General features: G+C 43.4%; 1 protein-coding gene across 1 annotated transcript in view; it reads left to right on the plus strand.

Annotated features, from left to right (window-relative positions):
• Positions 1-20010, plus strand: part of LOC137785835 (steroid hormone receptor ERR2-like) — a 36883-nt gene that overhangs the window by 1451 nt on the left and 15422 nt on the right. The window contains exons 2-3 of the mRNA XM_068577359.1: positions 8801-9216; positions 12827-12943. Of these exons, the coding sequence (XP_068433460.1) occupies positions 8801-9216; positions 12827-12943 (533 nt within the window). The remainder of the gene's footprint in view (positions 1-8800; positions 9217-12826; positions 12944-20010) is intronic.

The raw sequence follows: 20010 nt of genomic DNA on the forward strand, positions 1-20010 counted from the left end.
AATGTGAGGTACGTTATACAAAGTACATACATTTAATTTTATTACTACAATCAAATTAATGACACAAATTCCTGAGCGGGCAGATAGAAAATGCATGCGAGGGTAATGTTTAACCACCATTGTTTTGAGAATGTTTCAGTTGTTTTGACAGCTCACATAAAAGTAACAGATCCGGGTTTCTCTTCTTGTTAATGTGTTTAAATATATCGGTTGCATGTATTGTCTTGACATTCAATATTGTAATTCATGTGCAGATTGCTGCGCACTTAAAAAAAAAAAAAAAGCACACACACACACACAACCCCTGAGCTCTTATTTTTCGCACAATCATCAATTTCCAGAATCTATAAAACTGCATGTGGTACACTTCCATTTAATTAAAACTGTTATTACATGTTTGATTTTTTCCTGTGAAAACATTTTAAGTTGAATTTAAATTATAAAAAAAAGAATAGATATATATATGTATGATGCTGAAACCTAAAGTGACCCTGACCCAGGTCTGTTTGGTGTGTGTGTGTTGGACTTCATGTGTGTACATTAGCATGTTTACACTGCATTTATGGACACATTTCTGTGTGATTTGGTGAATCAGGAACTGGTCACGTTAGTGCATGCATGTGCACAAATTGCCCCCCTCCCCCCTCCTGAAAACTGCAGGACAGTTGGGTCCCATTTGAGAGGGACATCTCCCTTTGAGTAATGCTGCACGTTCTAAAGGAGTTTGTTTAACTTGCTATGTTGATTATAGTTTATTTAAGGAGATAAAACCCTGATGGAGCTTTCAAATAAAACAGCCTGCTATCACGATAAACTGTTGGGAACTTGCAGCTTATGGTAGCAAAAAAAAAACCACCTCTCTTCATTGTAACAGCAGTGTAACATGTAATAACAGTAAATTATCCTAAAATCTGTCTTTGCTTTTAAGCATTGTTAACCACACTGCGTGTAATTGTAGTTGCTGGTGTATTTGCACACAGTAAATCTGTGCTTTTAGTGTCACATAAAGCTGTGCTTAGTAAGGTCTGGCTGCAGGGCATGCTATTAATAATCACTTGAGGACTGACGACCAACCTTCTGGCCAGAGGTGAGAGGCCCCAAGACTGATGTGTCCAACTGTCCCACAACGTCTACTGTTATAGCTTGTCAGTTATTATATTATAGAAATATTTCATCCATCTATACACACATATTTACAATTTTCTTTCGTCCACGAATGTAAATACGCTGAAATGCACCAACTGAGCTGCTTCTTTCTCTTCAGTGCTGGCTTTTTGAGAAAATACCGTGTCAATAATGCAAACACGTTTCAGTGTGTGGAATTTATCATTGAAACTTTATAAAAAATACACATCAGGTCCGTTTTGTTGTTTCTTGACCCAAGTTTTTAGCAAATTTATATGCAACCAAATTACAAGTAACCTGCAGCTTTACAGTAAATGTGGATTGAAGATCACAAACTGGACCAGCGTCCCTTAAACTTTGCAATCTTTTTTTCAAATCTGTCTTTTCATTGACTCTCCACTTTTCTAGACAGACGACAAGAGGGAGACAAAAAGTTTTTCTTTTCATAGACACTTGATATATAATTGTATATGTTCATTAGGAAACACAAAAATATAACGTTTAAAACGTGATTGTGGATGTTAAAATTGTCAGCCACATGATGTCTCTGCATCACTTACGCTTCAAGTTGAAATGTTTATATTCAGTTTGCTCTCATACATTTTGATCCATTTCACTCTCGTTCTACCTGCTGTTTACATCGCTGCCCTTCACAAACAAACCAACAGGAATGCATAAGCACAAGCGGTCAAATATGCACACACACACACACACACACACACGTGCGCGTGCATATACATGTACGGATGAGACCAAAGAATCGCACACTGACCTGGGATCTAATTTTAGCGGGTGCCATATCATGGAAACACCTGACTGTGTCTGTTAAGAGAAACGCATCTTATAATGCGTCGAGTCGGTATTAATTACACAAGTTATACACACATGGCCATATGTTGTTTATCATGTAATGTTTCCATTAGGCAGTGTCATTAATATATACAAAATATAAATAAATAGATTATGTTTTTTTGTGTCAACATTCCTGACATGATCGCATAATTCCACTTCATAAGGAAGAGATTAGAAAGTTGATGTTTATTATATAGATTATTATACAGATATTTTTCTGAACAAATGAGAGACACGGAAAACATTCATTTTTTTTATGTGTAGTATTGAAAAAGTTTAGCTCAATGAAATACCATCAGAATATTTTATATGTACTATGTTCTCGCTATTGTGTTGGACCAAAGTTTATATTTTCAATTGGAAACGGTATGATATAAAAACACATTAAAATTTCAGGTGGTGGTATTTTCAAAGTGTTGCTGCCACAGAGTATATATTTTTGTCTTTTTTAGATTATCTTGTTTATTAGATATATAAAAGTACAAAGAGCTTAGTGAAACTGGAGTCAAACTCCATGTATGTGTAAACCTACGTGGCCACCAAAGAGATTATATCTGACATGCTACTTGAGTCTTTTTTCTGCTTCTATGTGTTTTTCAAAAGAACTCTAAGAAAATGAAATGTCATTTTAAATCTTGGCAACATTACTGTAATGTAGTTGGTGAGGCCCAGTGTCTTACATTCTGCTTAATCACTCCACCGAGTGGACAACTGTGTCTGCTTCCAACACACCTTTAGCACCGCATGGAAACAGCTACCACTGCACTTACAGTGACACGGTCGTTTTTTTTTGTACCCCAAATTATTAAAAAAAACATCCTGAAGTTTGATAGTTGGCTTCCCAGTTGATTTCACTGGTCCCATCAAGCCAGCAGAGCCTACTGGCGGATGGAGGGAGCAGGTGTCGGGGACAGTTAGGTGTTGTGTTGACATTGTGGGAGGAAACGCTATACTTCTCCTTTACCGCCAGCTTTGAGTTTCCATGAAGACGGTCAGGCAAAAGATGACAAACGACAAAAACAATTCAAAAGTGTTCAGCCTGACGTGTTTATTAATGTCGATGGCTGCTGCATACGAGGGAACGGCCCAGCTCTGCGTGACGGCATGAGAGGAGAAATAACTTCATTACGTGTCATGACCCCCTCTTGATATAGGGATATAGATGTATCCTTTAGGCAACCTGTCAAGGACTCTGAATTCATCAGGATGGAGATGGGCGCTTTCCTTTCTCTCTTCTTTTTTTTTTTTTTTTTTGTAGCCACTATTCAATCAAAACACGACGTGGCTGTATGCAAGCAGCAGCTAGGACTTCTTAGAATGAGTTTGTTTTATTGATCAAATGAAATGACCACACACACATGCACACAGAGAGAGAGAGAGAGAGAGAAGAAGAAGAAGAAGCAGTGCGTCTAATCATGGAGTGTTGGCCAGCCAGCATGTTTAATTTAATGGGCCTCATCGTAGCTTCACGAGGTCTCACATTGTGAACTTAATTCCTCTTCACCACGTTAATTTGCATTGTGTCAATTGACCGGAGCGCTTACTGTATCAGCTTGAGTCTCACTTGAAATTCAGCCCATGCCCTAATACCATTAGGCAAATGCAAAGTTGTGTCATTTACACATTTGGAAAAAAATAAATAAATAAAAGAGAGAGAGAGAGAGAGAGAGAGAGAGAGAGAGAGAAGCCAATTTGCGGCGGACAAGACTTGCTTGTGATTATCAGTGGATGTTATTACTGTGGAGAAGCAGACGTTTGAAGGTTATGTTACTGGGCAGTAATTGAAATGCAAAATAACATTAGGATCGATGGCCATCTCTGTTTATTTATGAAATCAATATCGTAACTGTCCCTCATGAGTCCCCCCTCTGATTCCCAATGACGGCTTAAGTCTCTGCTCGTTTATTCTTTCTCCCCCATAGCCTCCGTCTTCTGTCTCTCTTTAAAAGGCAGTTAGGGGTGTGTTTGACTTTGCAGGGAGAGCAATTTCCTGGAGGTGGTGGACGTGTATGTAGATGGGGGTTGATACTCCAGGTAAGGAGACATCATCCATGAGGGAAATCTATGCAATCTCTCCTCGTGGCAGTGACATTGAAGAGGCCATATGCTGGAAGTTCTGTGTACGAGTGTGTGTGTGTGTGTGTGTGTGTGTGTGTGTGTGTGTGTGTGTGTGTGTGTGTGTGTGAGAGAGAGAGAAGCAGAAACAAAGTACATCTGTCATGCAGCACAATCAGTATTGGAACTTACTTACTTGTTCAGCAGCGGTAACTTTAAAGTAAAGATATGTAATAAAGGAAAAATGAGAAGAAAAAAAACGAGGGAGGAGATTCTTTCTCCACCTTTCGGAACACAAATATGTAGTAAATAGGTCTGCTTACTTATTTTTCAAAGGTTTCAACCATAACCCATGGTTCTCTTCAGCTATGGAACATATAGCTGAATAGGTGTTTGGAATTATTACCGCAGAAAATTACAAATTGGCGACTTTTTTGATCCTTTCATTCTTGCAAACCTCGACTATCTTCAACGTCTCAATTTTCATGAAGATGTCACCTTGGTCTCCAAGAACTTGTGATGGAAATTATCGGCATATCCATCAATAAAGAAAATATTCTCGCAGTTCCTAAACTTTAGTTTCTCTGTCTTGCAGCCAGATGAAACATTTAATGCACAAATACTTAAACACAAGATGCATGAAGCCTAATAAAACGAATATAAATATTTAAAACAGATGCTGAAGGCGCAACCTCCCCCAAAGAGGCAAGAAGAAGGAAACACAATATTTCTTAGATCGGGTAAACATTTTTAAAAAGAGTAATCGCCTCAGTTGCCGGGTACATAAGTGAGTCTGGAGAAGTATTTTGTTTAAAGAACGATTGATGGAAACTGTTCTCCAGTTTAGAGGCAGAAAATGTTGCACCAGACACCGATCAGGAGACCTACGAGAACTTAAGGACAGAAAGACTCAGACTTGATTCGCAGTAATCAGAACTTTCTCTGTAATATTCCAGTCAATGACTGAGCGGCTGTAAAGTCAGACGCGCGTGATCTCAAGCTGCGAGGTTTGAGCCGACAGCTAAAGGCGACGAAAAGACATGCACGGCGCGCAGATTTGAATAAACATGGCTGTTTCAATTATCACAAATAACCTGAAAAAACATGCTGTAAAAATATATTTTGGACTAATGCCGGTTCCCCACCGTAAACTGACCTCATTATTCGCAGCGTCGCGTAAATGCATTTGAATTTCAGAACGCACACATTTTCTTTTTTTTTTTGATGACCTTCATTTGTGCCGACGCTATGTCACGCGCGTGCTGTTGTTGCTACTTAACACTTGGGCGACGCACGCTACCCCATTTTCCCACTCGCGTGACCATTCATTTCCCAGAAACCCCGTCCGCGGACTAGCGGTGTAATCTATGTGTCAGGCAGGAAGGGGCACTCAGTTTAAAGCTGATAGAGTTTGCCCCAAACAAGGACAGCCTATCATAGAAAGATTAATGAACTAATTTCATGCATGGCTCCTTGCCTCTGTCCTTCTACGCTTCCATGTTCCACTGTGTGTTCAGCGCCATGATTTACGTTGTGTTCCTTGCTACGAGCTTCACCCCCCGAGCTTCACAATAATATTTCCCCTCGCTGGGAAAATACATAGTAAAATATGGAGAGTCGGGATTTTTTTTAACCCTTCACTCGTCGAGGTCATTGTGAAGAATTGCTTTGAATGTGCTCCTTTTTTTTTTTTTTTTTAAACTGCTGGTTGAAAAAAAAAAATGCATCGGGCAGAAATAGGAAGGCCGGGAAACATAATTCATGGTTTAGAGGAGAGGTGGATGGAGACAGGATTTATGTGGGGAAGCAGGGGATCTGCAACACTGCCAGTAGGAGGAGGCGTGCCAAAATACACACACATGCTCACATAAACATTTGAGATTTTAAGCTGCTCTGGTGGGACATTTCCACACCCATTACACTTCACCTCCAAAAATGAGAACCAAAACCAAAACAACCGGTCACTGATCTGAGCACGAACGGCCTCTCGGCAGCGCCTCGGTCACATGAAACATTGCGGTCGGCTCTCTCGTTGTCGCGCGTCTAGACGCTCTCTTTCTTTCAGTGTGGTGGACACACTGAGCCCTGCGTCTGTGCTGCTCCGAGGCATCCATTGTGGGACCGTCTGGGCCTCGAAGAGCAGCAGCGCGGCGAAGGCAGGTGACCTTCACGTCTGTCTGATGAGTCTTGCTTGTCTGCTTGGTTTGTACCATTTTTCTGCGCGGCGGAGCAAACATTACCCCATCAGATATTAGGTGCAATGCGTTTGTGCGCGTTTGAGTGTGTGTGTGTGTCTGTGTGTGTGTGTGTGTGTGTGTGCGCCCTGCAAAGGGAGCGGGGCGGGTTGAGGAGACTCGGTCTGCACTCGGAAACTCTATGTCTCTTTTTATAATAAGGAGAAGAAACCAAATTATGAAACTATGAAGCTATTTCTGTCTGCACGAATTGGTGGTTCGTGCCATTATTTCATTTCGACAGATTTGAAAGGACCCATTAGAAATTTCCATTAAACCTAACAAAAAACATCTCCCCAGCGTTACTGTGCGCTAAGTGGGGAGTGAACTACTTTTTACATATGCCACAATGTACTATTCCACAGGGAATCCCCCGATCTGGCTGCGATGATGTATTAACTGTTGCCACGCCGCTTTCTCCAATTCCCTCAGATGGGAGAAAATATTCCTTCCAATCGAGTGTAGGCGCGTGATGATTGCTGAGGAGATTTACCGTGAGCACCGCGCATCTTTTATAAACCACAATAGCCTCAGAAGGAAGACTAACATTATGTATCGCTCCATCTCTCACTATGTTAACAGTCCTGGCTGATTAAAAATGCATAAGGAACGTCTGGGACCCGTAAGAGGAGGGTTTATTTTTTCATGCCTCATCTGGAACAGGAAGGAAGCAGAAGGATCAATAGATCTGATCTCGGCCCAGGGGTAGAGGCTATCTCCTCCTCCTCCCTCCAGCCGCTCGCAGTTAAAAGAGAGGTTTCATGTTGTCGGGGCCGGATGACTTCATGGCTTTATATAAACACTTATGCACGGAGGGAAAATTCATTACCAACCACAATACCAAATTTGAAAAACGGGGCAGCCCCTGGCAGCAAATGGGCGACGTGTTCAGAGGAGGCTGCTTCAGCATCAGCTTCCTGTTAGTTTCGGACATTCTTAACATGGCGTTCCACGGTTCTCACCCAGTATTTACAACTCGCGAGCATGTCGGGCTCAAGTTGTGTAAGATCAGCACCGACTCTGACAGACAGAGCCAGCGGTCCGAACGCGGATCCAGGCCTCATTTCATGCTTTGTTTGAGAGGATGTTATTGAAGCTACTGCAATTACAACAACACACAGAGGCCTTGAAGAGAAAGTATTGCGCAACAGTAGCAGTAGGCCTGTCACAATAACTGCTTTTGTTGAACGATAAATATTTTGTCCCAGAAATAACTGCGAAAAACAATATTATTGCTATTTCAAGACCATTTCATGCCGCTGATATAATGTTCATATAATAGCATAATAATGCAAGTACACCCTTTGAAATAACCATACATGTTTCACTCTTGAGAACTACATCTTATTATATTCTAAATAAATGAAATAAAACCACACAACCAAAATAACAACAATAATTAAAATGGACTTTACACAATGTGCAATACAGGGATCAGCAAAAATGATCGAGGTCACGTTCATTTATTGAACGATAAGTCTGCGACGTCATTATCGTGACATGCCTTTTCAAAAAGGACATCACTTCTTCCATCAAACTTTCCACGGCAAATCAATAACCGTGTCCTCTTTAAGCTCGACAAATAAAATCTGCCATGAAAAGCGTTCGCTTTCTAAAAATGCAATAATTCCGCCAGGAACCTTTTTTGTGTCTGATCATATTTGCTAATTATCCTGCAACTGAAACCGTTGCTTTTCATCCATAAGTCGGCTTTGTGTAACATTTTGTGTAACAAATGTTGTAATGAAATGTGGGACCAGGGAACTTAATCCCGGGTCAGTGCCTCTTCCTCAGCCTCTCCAACCTCTCACTTAAGTCCACCGTAACCCGGCACCGTCCTTTGGCAAACTAACCGGGACTATTGATTGGGTCATGTATTACCCATGATCCTCCATATGCTGAGTGTAACACCTCTCTCTCTGTCCATTAACGGCCTTCTGAAGTTTCATTCATTCATTTACCGCTGGCAGCCGACCAATTGTGGGCATTGTTTGCAAGACGTATGGGGCATCTGTTGATATGGTCGTTAGTTACCATTTCGCCTGAGAGAAATAAGCCGCTGTAGTATATCACTTGGCATTCCAGCACATAAATGGTTGTGTGTGTAACACAATCTATCAAACTCAGACGGAGCGGCGCGCTCCATCACGGCTGATGAATCTCTCGCAGAATGATCAGGAGATGATGGAAGAAAGCAACGCTCTGTGCGTCTTGTCAAACTTGTTAATGCTGGTAATTTCACTGATACTGCAGTTTTCTGATGTATATTTACTTCCGTGTCAGGTTATTTGTGTCTCAGTCTAGAAAATCCGTGCTGATTTGCATGTTAGGTTTCCATATTGCTGATGTAGTTTGAAAGCCCTGTTCGTCCAGTTCTTTACTTTAATTGAAAGATTAGCCGATCCATGGCAGGTGAAGCAAATCAGGGGATTTCTCTGACTGAGTCCCAAGAAAATAAATGATTATTTGAGGTTTTCAGTTGTTTTCTGTTCCCTCAACTGACCTCAGCTCCCACCTTGTGTGTGTCCATCCAGGTTGCTAACCAGAATGCCCACTGAGGACCGACACCTATCATCCAGCTGTGGGTCTTACGTCAAAACCGAGCCTTCCAGTCCATCCTCCTCGCTAGTAGACACCGGCAGTCACCACAGTCCCAGCGGCAACTCCGACGCCAGCGGCCATTACATTAACGGCGGCAGCAGACACTCGCACGCCTTGGACTCCCCGCCAATGTTCAACCCGGGCATGCTCGGAGGGGGCGCCGCCTGCCTACGCCGCTACGAGGAGTGCTCCGGCGTCGTGGCGGACGACTCGCCGATCAAGTGCGAGTACATGCTCAACGCCATTCCCAAGAGGCTGTGCCTGGTGTGCGGTGACATTGGCTCAGGGTACCACTATGGGGTGGCGTCCTGCGAGGCCTGCAAAGCCTTTTTTAAGAGGACGATACAAGGTATTTGCCACTTCTTCTCACGAGCTCAGCTACAATGCCCGCATGCTCCCAGTTGAACCTGAGAATGATCGTATTTTATGCAATTTCCCAGGCGGTTGAATAATCTGCAAAGAAAGTGTTCGCCCTTTAACCCAGATGTACGATACCACCTGTGTGCTACTTTTTCGGGATGATTCGAAATACATTTTATTAGCTTTACCATGACAATTAGGACTGCCAGGAAAACATATTGACGTGTTCCTCAGTGCTGCTCGCCAACCGTCTGGTCTCGTGGGACTAATACGAGGTCGTGATTACGAGCGTCTACAGCCGGCATTAGGCCCAGACTGTAAATCTGCTCTGGGTTGTGATTTCTTTTTATGCGTTTGCATGTGAATCGTACATCTGGCATTGACTCTGCCATGTGTGGGAGCTGTTCCAGGATAGTCTCTTGGACAGAGATAATGTGCTGCAGAATTTAGAATTTTATCGGCAGGATTTGTTGTCCGTCGACATGGAGCTGGGCAGCAGGTTAGTGAGGCCTTGGCCGCATTGAGGAGGTACATTTCATCTGTCCCAACGCTTTTCTGAATTACTGAGGCGATGCAAAGCAGTTTAAGATCTTCTGCAATGCTTTTTTTTATTAGTATTTGGCAAAAACCAACGTAGCTGGTTGCTTTACGTTTCACTGTAGCCAAACACATTTTACAGGTGTTAATATAATACCATAGTGACGTCATTAACTGTGATAATGTTTGACCGAGACTTTTACCCAGACTGCAGAGGTGATGCTACTCTTTTGTAGAAACAGCAATAAACGTCATTGATCACAACGACGATGTATGGCGTACAAAATACGCAATCACTAAGAAAAGACAACAGAAATGTTGCTTACTAGACGGACACTTTGACAAATGGACAGCACGAAACAACAATTACAGTATCTTAAAGCCACCAAAATTGACATAATAAGGATGCTGCGAATACAAACCCATTGTAGTGGGATGAACTGACAAGCATCATTCAGAACGTTTGAAGAAAATGCAAAGAACTGTTTCGACCTACCTTTTTAAAAACAGTCTTACATTTGAGCTTTATCTGGTCATTTAAAGTCTGCATGTGTCTCAGTCCGACCAGCAACACAGCGAAGGACTCTAAATTGTGTTTGTGCGTGACTTTGTGTTGTCCTGCAACGATCCCCCCTCTTCTTCTTCTCCCTCTCGCTCTCCTTCGTGGAGGACAGACCCATAATGAACCTAATCTGTCCGTCATTCGTCCTGGGCCGCGGGAGTTTCAGTCAATAACAATCAGTGTTGGGTAACTGTAATTAAGAACCAGGCATTTCATCGGGAGAAAGTCGAGAGCGGAGTTGTTGTTCTTTGCCCCCGGGCCCCTCCAGCCCGCACCCAAGGGGGAGGGAGGGGGGGACACAGGGGCCAATTAGAAGCTCAGGCACGTGTCAGCAGGGCAATAACAGAGGAAGGGGAGAGAGGAGCGCTACGCTGAGGAGTCCTCCAAATAAAATGCAGAGGGACAAGGGACAGGGGACGTGGTCACTCACTGAAAGGAGAGGCCGCTTTAATGGAATGGTAATCAGGAAGGGGGGTCCCGGCCTCGGTAAAGGAGGAGGACAAGGAGAGGTCCAGCTTGAGTGGAGATGAGTGCGTGGATAATAGCATGGCATAATAATATATCAAAATTTAGAGGGAAAATAAGAGAGGTTAAGGAAGGATATTAGAGTGGCTGAAATGTCCTTTGAGAAATAAAGGTGGACACAAGACCTGATTAACTAAGAGGGTATGCCGACAGTGAGCTTTTAGAGGTAGGCAATTTAAGACTATTGTGCAACCCTAATGCAACCCAACCCCCGTCCCCTCACACACACACATCATCATGGGAACACACAAAGGTTATTTTTGATCCATTCAGAAAATGTTTCCTTTAATAATGGACCTTTTCCATTCCAGTTTTTACACTCCGACTTTTAACAAACGGCCGACATTAGATAGTCCACTATATTTCATATCGGGAGTGATTTAGCATGCATCCTTAATGTTGACGTACACTACTAAATGTTAAAAATGAAGAATCATTTTCATTAGTTGTCCACTCTACATACTGATCACATATACAACATGTACAATGTAGTTATTGTCAAAGTACTGTTGTTGCATTCATTTCTTTTCTAATATACAATAAATACTTTACCATCTTTGCAATACATGTACCAATCAGCTCTCAAACTGTGGCGACAAAGCGATGTCTTTCTTGCGTGAGCTGCTTGTGTGCATTGCATTGTGGGCCATCAGTGTACATCAACAGTAGCCTGAAAAGAGAAAGCATTCTTTGACTTTTTTGTGTCCTTAATTTACATTCGGTCTCTTACTGACACCACGTTTAGAATGAATTATATTAACACATGTAATTGTCATATATGTAAACTACACAAACGGTACAATATGACTGTGCTACTATTGAGTGCATGTTGTATAATGTTAGTTTGTCGTATAGATATGGTACACAGCATGTGTCGCTGCACTCGACTGTATCCAGTGTAAAAGACTTAACCCACCCTGAAACCAGCAGCAGCCTCTGCCAACATCCTGGCATGCCGCCCCGGCCCCTCACTGTGCATGTGACCCCGCTGGCACCATCGATGCCAGAGATCCTGACAAATGTTGGCACCTTCTCCTTGACCAACAGGGGAGTGTGGGTACGCGTGCGTGTGTGTGTGTGTTGTGGGGGGGAGGGCAGCTCTGGCAGTTCTGCTACAGATAACACCTGGTTCGCTGTTTTTAGGTACCATTAATACATCCCTGGACGTTGGGGGCATTGTTTAAACACTCAATCAAGGGGTTTGGATACTCGGGAAAGAGAATTTGTCATTGGATTCTTGGGGTCACGTCCACTTTTGAAGTGACCGCGTAATGATCCTGGGGAAGAAAATAAAAGTTAACCGGAACCTGGTGAGAGAAGAAAAAGGCAGCAGATTCAATATGTCTGCTTTTCAGGCTTTTTTTGGACCCGAGTGATTAAATTGCATAGGAAATATTTCCATAGTGAGCCAACAAATGTCAAGACGGGCCTGAATAATACATCGAGTTTTGCCACATGATATGGGATCCTTAGATTGGCGAGTCTTAACAGCCCGTCGCGGTTCTTACCGGGAAGCATTATGCAGAGCGCTCGGCTGTGCCTCCATCTCTTAGCCCGGGTGTTGTTGAGGGAGGGCAGATTTCCCATCATGCTTTGGGTGAAGAAAGATGGGCTGGAAGGGGTCGTGGCGAGCGTTGCGGAGAGGATGCTCTGCATTAATGAAGCTAATTTATCTGAGAATCAAAATGGGGGTGGGACTCCGGGGCGGAGAGGTGCTTTTTACATGTCCCATCAAAATGCCACTAAACCCTCCTCCCCTTCAGGAGCGGCACACGGGGTCACCTTGGGACAGGTGTGTGTGAGTGTGTGTCTGTGTGTGTGTATGCACACGCACACGCACACCCATTTCTTGTCTGTGTCTGATTTGGTTCTTCTTTGCTACCCAATAATTCTCAAACTCCTCCTAATAGCTGATTCTGTGCTCACAGAATTAATGACTAAATTAATGACACCATGTCTTTCTGATCTTCCGCAGGGAATATTGAGTACAGCTGTCCGGCCACCAATGAATGCGAGATCACCAAAAGGAGACGCAAGTCGTGCCAGGCCTGCCGCTTCATGAAATGTCTTAAAGTTGGCATGTTGAAAGAAGGTGAGTTCTGATTTTATTTCCTTAATTCCACCTCAGATATGATTTAAGAGATCTTAGTCTGACAGTCAACGGTCAGCAGCGTATGCGGTAATATGCAACAGACAACTGTTACGACGTTTAGACCAAATATCAAGAAGTGACTATGAATATCTCATGAACGCTTTGTTTTTTTTATCCTCATATCAATCACACAAGCATTTTTGAACAATTCACTGTGAGCACCGGGATCCATGATTATAAATATGGCTCATCGGTCTCAACAATTCAAGTCAAAAATATTGCTGTCATAAAGAAATATTACTCCCATTCTTCCAGATTTTGTGTTTTACTACAATTTAAGGAATTAAGCTGATTCTGAAACTTTTAAAAATGCCTACAGATGCTTTTTAAAATTGTGTGACCAACCTAAAATAATTGCGTTTCATCAGCTCATGAAGCGCTGACTAATAAAAAACAATACATACTTTTAAAAATATTTAAAAATATGTTGAACATAAGCAGTTGTCTCGTGCCGGTGAATCTAATATTGTCCGACCAGCTCACTGGGGGCTGGAAGAAGGGTCAATGATCACATATTAAAGATGTCTGTTGTCTCCGGGAGACACCAGTGACATCACCCACAAGCCCGACTTACCTCTCCTCACACCCGTAGGCCTCGCCCTGTGAAACAGACGGGTGGAAAAAGCCGCTGAGTTGGATGTTCTTACCAAGACGGACTGAGAAGTGTAACTGTACTCTTGAAAAGCACAGGCCGTTCCCAAAAGACTTCCCTGTCCCCCGGGCTCTGGGTGTCTCTCTCCCTCGCCCTCTCTCTCTCTCCCTCGCTGTCTGTCTGTCTCCCTTCCCCTCTCTCGCTTGGACCGTATTGATCCGCTAAATGCTTTCCGAACATCCCACCTCACTTCCTGCATGTGTTGTTTCTCCTCCATAGAGAGACCTTTGGGAGTACAGAGGGAAAATCTAGCCGATAGATTTTTTTCTTTCTTTTCAAAGAAAAGAGAGGTTTTTTTTGTTTGTTTTTTACATTTGTGGGTTTAGAAAATGTATTCCACACTGATGCAAAGAATCTCTTAGTTATGCTTTTGTTGTATTAAAATACCAAGTGTTGAATTTTTACATTTTTTGGAATGATTAATATTCAGTTATTAACAATAGAAGGTCATTCTCCCAAATACGAGCAAAGGAGCATGATGTGTTATTTGTTGATTTCCAAAGAATTTAATTTAATTGTATTTCTTTCCTTGAGTTTTAGTTCCTGACTGTCTTTGTATATATATATGAGTCCAAAAGAGTTTTATGACAAAATGATTGAACGTTGAATTATATTGATTTGGCTTAAAACTTAAAACCTCTTAGCGCCCCTCAATTGCTTCAATTAACATAAACATGTATGCTCCTTCCCAGAGTCATAACGCAGTTAAATATGAACACATATAGATAATTAATAGATAGTAATGTTTTAAAATTCAACGTCACTACAGGACATCGTTGTTCTAGATCTTGACCGTGAATAAACAACCATAAATACGCTTAAAAAATCATAAAGAACAAAAACAAAAAAGCTCTTTACAAAGAATTTCTGCATTGAGGAATGTGATTTTCTTGATTTTGTCTGAAGGCGGGCCACAGATCCAGACTTTGAAAACTTCTGCCATCCGCACTGATTGTATGATATATATCTCACAATATAATTTTTTTTTTTTTTTATTTGTTATGTGATAATAGACCGAATTTAGACACACAACAGTCATAAATGTCCTAAAATAAACCATGGCCATACAGTTTTGTGGTGTTCTGCCATCACCAAACACAACTCATAATAGAAGGCAGCGGCAGCGAACAGCAATCTGTGTCGGTAACACAAGATTGTGTGTCAGGCTCCTGGTTCACGTCCACTAATACAGCTTCCCTATGTACTGACGTAGCTGTGTCTGTTCATCGCAGAGTGAAGGGTCGTCCATTGTGCTGCCATTACAACACTATTTATAAATGCGCCCACTCTTGATGTCTTCATCCCCGGCCCAAATATCTCACACCGGGGCTTTGACTCGCGGCCAGAAAAAACAAAGTTGCTTCAGAAATAAAGCTGAAACTATTAGCGCATGCTTAGAGGAAAAACGGTGGGGTGTCGTCTGTGGCGGGCCGAGCTAAGCCAGTGATGTGGACAGTCAGTGTGTGTGTGTGTGTGTGTGAGAGAGAGAGAGGGAGAGAGAGAGAGAGGGGGAATCTGTAGCCTCCACCGCCTGCTGCTCCTGAGACGCGGCATCACAGCCACCACGGCAAGCGGCACAGTAGGTGATTCTCTGAAAGTGATGGCATTCAATTAAAAGGAAAAAAGGACATTTAATCGTGGCATAGTGCCGTGGCGTGGCCTCTAACAGACGTGGGGGGGCTTTGATCGTGGAATCAGTGGGGGACAGCGGCTTGCCCTACTTCATGTAATGAGATCACCATGTAACAAGTGGCCAAGGGCTGGTCATGGAAAAGGAATAATCACATAGTGTAATATGAATGCAGGCGTCATGTGAGAAGGAACCTTACCACCACATGTTTCATTGTAAAACTCTGTTGGTATTTTAAGATCTTCTTATTCTACGGCGATTCGCGCACACATATTGACCAAAATACACACATTTTAGAGTTATCTCAGGGATATTACAGCAGTATTCTTAGAAATGCTTCACTCCGCACAAGATGTTGAGACAACTTATGCGATCAGTCGTTCTAAAAGTGTCTAATATTTCCACCAGGACCCTCTAAGCTCCGCTCTAAGCATGCCATCTTGAATTATAAAGTGCCAGCTGCTACAGTTACAGACCAGCACCATTGGTGGGCAGGGGGAGCCCCTCCTCCTCGTAACACCTGCCGCTAATCAGCCGGCCTCAGCTCTCAAGCCCGGTGTGGTGGCTTCAGGTGCGCCTTGAGTCCAGTGTTTGGTCCCAAACAGCTCTACTGTTCCGAAGGAGCCGGGGAAGCAAAAAAAAAAAAACAGTCGGTGAATTAAAGCGACGGTATATATCTGCCTGATGGTCTCGTGTGTTTTCTGCGCGGGTGGACGTCATGCCAGTTTGGACTTGAGGAAGCAAATTTTCAAAGCAAAATCTCTTGGAAAAATATGGTTGACGACAGGCTCCCTTCCAGATCCGGCTTTACTGCTGCGCCTCAGCAGAGCGCCTGGATGAGCTGGGTGGAAGGTAACCTCCGTTTGAGGAAAGCAGCCTCGCTCACTGACCCCTTAAATGTCCAGCTGAGGCTGATAAAAGGTCACACGTCCAATGGAAAAATTCTCACATAATTACAACCCGCGGAAGGCATGGTGTCAGTCACTACTGCCAGGAGTCAGTGCCCGCAGCTAATAGCAGCGCTAATGACCCAATAGCATTACTGTATGCTGTTAAATGATGCAAGAATTTTCTGGACTGAATTAGTGTCTTTTTCACTTTGTGATGTGAGTCAGTCCACGTATATATTCTGCTGAAGTTGGAAGATTTCTACTTGTTTGTTTTTTTTGTCATTTTTTTGCAGCAAATTCAGCGAAGTTCTTTCATCAAGTCGTTTAAAAAAGATGTCCTCTTGAAGGTGTGCGACCCCTGTAGGCCTCCCGAGTTTCTGTCATCAATGAATTTTTTTTACAACTTCAGTAACAGACACTTCAGCCCGTCTTCTTCTGAAGTCGATGCTTGTCGGTTTTCATGTTGCTTGTCGGTTTTTAGCTTTGTCTTTCTGTGGTGTATTCTTTGCTTGTGGGGATTTTCTGACACCGCTGTAATGTGGTGAATAAATACAAGCTGCCAGGCTATTTTGGCAACCTACACCGGTGTCTCGCCCTCGCCCGACCACAGATAGGGATCAGCAGTCTTTCCTTAGCGAACGTGGCTACCGGGATAACGTTACAGCCTTATTTTCCTCCAGCCACATACACAAAAGATTAGTAGAGCCATATCCAATATCACAGACTGTCAGGTCCCTTTCCAATCAATAGGCTTAGATCAGAAACCAATCCATAGACTAAGATTACATCATCAAAATCAAGATATAGCAAAGGTATATACTGTATGCTTTGATGTCTTAGCCGATACATTTGAACAAGGTACCTTCAAAAACAGATTAAAATTTTCATGTAATGCTCTTGGTCTGTGAATACAAGGCAGAAAGCCAGAATGCCCCTTTTCCACTTGATTTTCTTCTGGCGCTTCTTGCAATCTAAGAACACATGTCAGGCACTTGTTTGCTTTTTAGGGTGTCAGGGGAGCTGGCAGACTGCAGCTGAGTGTCAGCGCCCACCCAGAGGCTCCACACTGGCCTGTCCTCGCTGCCTGGCAGGTGATAGATCAGACACGGAGGCTAACACGTGTTCCTCTGAAGAAGGGGATTTAGCGGAGTGCTGACCTCCGCTACTCATAGCACACACATTCAAGTACGAAATGTATATCATCGCCTCCTTGACAAGAGACATGGGAATCGGACCGTGAGGTCCATGTTTCCTGCGGGCACCCTTCCCTCACGATTTCTTTTCCTCTTTATCCACTCCTAACATACAGCAATTTGTGCCAACACCTGCTACACCCGCACACCAGGGATCCTGAATCGACCCGGACATCATTTGTGGTCAGCGCGGCTCTGTAATGCTCCGTAATACCCCTCGCGACATGCCGGCTCAGATTTATGAAAAGTGTAAAACATGATAAAGAGAGAGAGTGTGTGTGTGTGTGTGTGTGTGTGGTTATGGGGGAACAACTCCTGCTTTGTCTTGTCAGCCCATTGGGGGGTTCGAGCAGGTGGGACGCCATCCCGATACCCCTCCCCCCCCACGTCCCAGAACCCCTTTTCCTCTGCCCTCCCTCTCCTTCTACAATCAAACAAAAGCTGTCCGATGTCCTTAGCTCTCGGCGGGCTCGCGGGCTCGGCCCTCAGAAGCAGCGCTGGAAGGGCAAGGTCCCTGCGCCTTTTACAGGGCGAGCGACCGTGTCGGAGGGGGCGCACGCCACAGCCCTCTGATTTTTCCCAGCTAAAATAGGGACCTCCTAATCTCCCTTTGGCAGCGTTAGCCAGCCAGCCAATTCTGACACATTCTCTAGAAAGAAGCGCCTCTAACAGGTGAGCGGCTGAAAATAGTTGCGTGAGATACACACACACACACACACACACACACACACACACATGAGCAAGCACGTGTTCATATAGTAGCATATAGTACACAGGCTTGACACACACACTGTATGAGCCACGTGCTCACGTCGTTGTGTGATGAAAATACTTTGGTATCATCAATTTGTCATTATTTGATGCATTAGTTATTAATCATCATACAGTGTGCAGGCCCAGAGCCATTGAGGTCACAGACGTTTTGTCAAGTCATTCATTTAAGTGGAAATGTAAGGGTTTTAGCAACAGTGGGGAGTTACATGATATGACACATTGTGTGTATTTTGTAGTGTAATTCAAGTATCTTTAATCTCAATATAACAACCAAAAAAATATTTAAATTATTCATTATTTCCCCACAAAAATCTTATTTGTGGCAGCATGGAGACTGTAATGAGATTTACAGGGAGTGTAATTCAAGTTACCTGAATACATGAATGTGTCACGTGCCAGCAGTTCCAACTCTTTAGTGACTTTATTTTTGCTGTTTGTATGGAAATGAATTATACCTAAACCCCTGGCTGTATGCTTTTCAATTATAATTGTATTTTTTATATGGATACAAAGGAGGATCAGTAACTACATTGTTAGAAAGAACAGGGATCCAAATAAATAATAAATGATAAACACATTAAAAGAATGGAATAAATCCACACGCCACACACAAACGCTCCACGGCCGCCACATAAAGGAAAACACAACCACTTCAATCGGGAATGTGCTTTAAGGTTGCACAAGTCAATAAAGATATTGAATGTGAAAGGGAAGCCGGGGTCAGGTGGCCGTAAAGATTGTTCCATATGCAAACATGCTTCATCGTCTCTCCACACATTGCACACACACACACACACACACACACACACACACACACGAGCAAGGATGGAATGTCAACCAGTATCTTTGTGTCTCAGGTCGTCTCTTATGTTATGAGCACACTGTACCGTACTGTATGATCTTACCGAGCTCATAACATTCAGCACACAGCACTTCTACCACCTCCCCGTAGCCTCACCCCTGCATTCATACTTTGGCTGCCACACTTTTTGAAAGGCCAGCAACAGAAGAAAATAAAATATATCTATATTTATAGATGCTTTCAAGATGATCTGTAGCCCCCATGTCTCACACTACAGAGACACAACCTCTTCTGATTGTCTTGGAGCGTGGAGGCTCCTGTGGTTTTGGGCCCGAGGTGTGGAATGTGGCGCTGGCGATGACACAACCACCCTCCTCCCCGGCCCCTCTGCAAGGGGCCTCATCCAGCTGTCTTGTTGTGGTCAGATTCTCAGTACTGCGCCGTATCACATGGGGAGGAGATAATCCCGCCCTGGTTGGATCAGGCGCTGGCTGGGACAGGCATAGCTGTCAGGGAGGGAGATGTACACCCGATGCTGAACGGCGGCGGGGAAAAAAGAGACAGACGGAAGGGAAAGTGAGAGAAAGAAAAACAGAGATCTTGCAGAAAACTGATACGTTCCAAAAACAGCAGCTTGTTCTGTCTTAGACTCTGGCGTTCTTCAACATTATATCTTTCTGTCATTCTCTCTGCCCCTCCTGCTTTCGGGTCTCTGCTGTTTGCAGCGCCGCTTAAGCTGTAAACTGAAACTGGTTAGCGCTGAGCTCTTAATTCTTGTCAGCGTCTATTAATTATGGACCAGTTGGATGTTCCAGTTCAAACAGCCCCCGCGGATTTTGGAATTCTAACTCCGGCTGTTTGGTCACTTGCCGCTTGTCGCAGCCACATGACCCTGAGGCCTGCAGCGTGGAAAAGTCTGTGTGTGTATGTGTATGTGTGTGTGTGTGTGTGTGTATGTACGTGTGAGGATGCAAGTAGATAAAAGGGACAAAAGAAGCAACAATCTGCTGTCACTTAGTCTGACAAGTCTATAGCTTATGAATTTAAGGTGTACTGCTTAATAAGT

This window comes from Clinocottus analis, unplaced genomic scaffold, assembly GCF_023055335.1.
Source record: "Clinocottus analis isolate CAN_PGR_092001 unplaced genomic scaffold, fCliAna1.0.p SCAF_15, whole genome shotgun sequence".
Lineage (NCBI taxonomy): Eukaryota > Metazoa > Chordata > Actinopteri > Perciformes > Cottidae > Clinocottus > Clinocottus analis.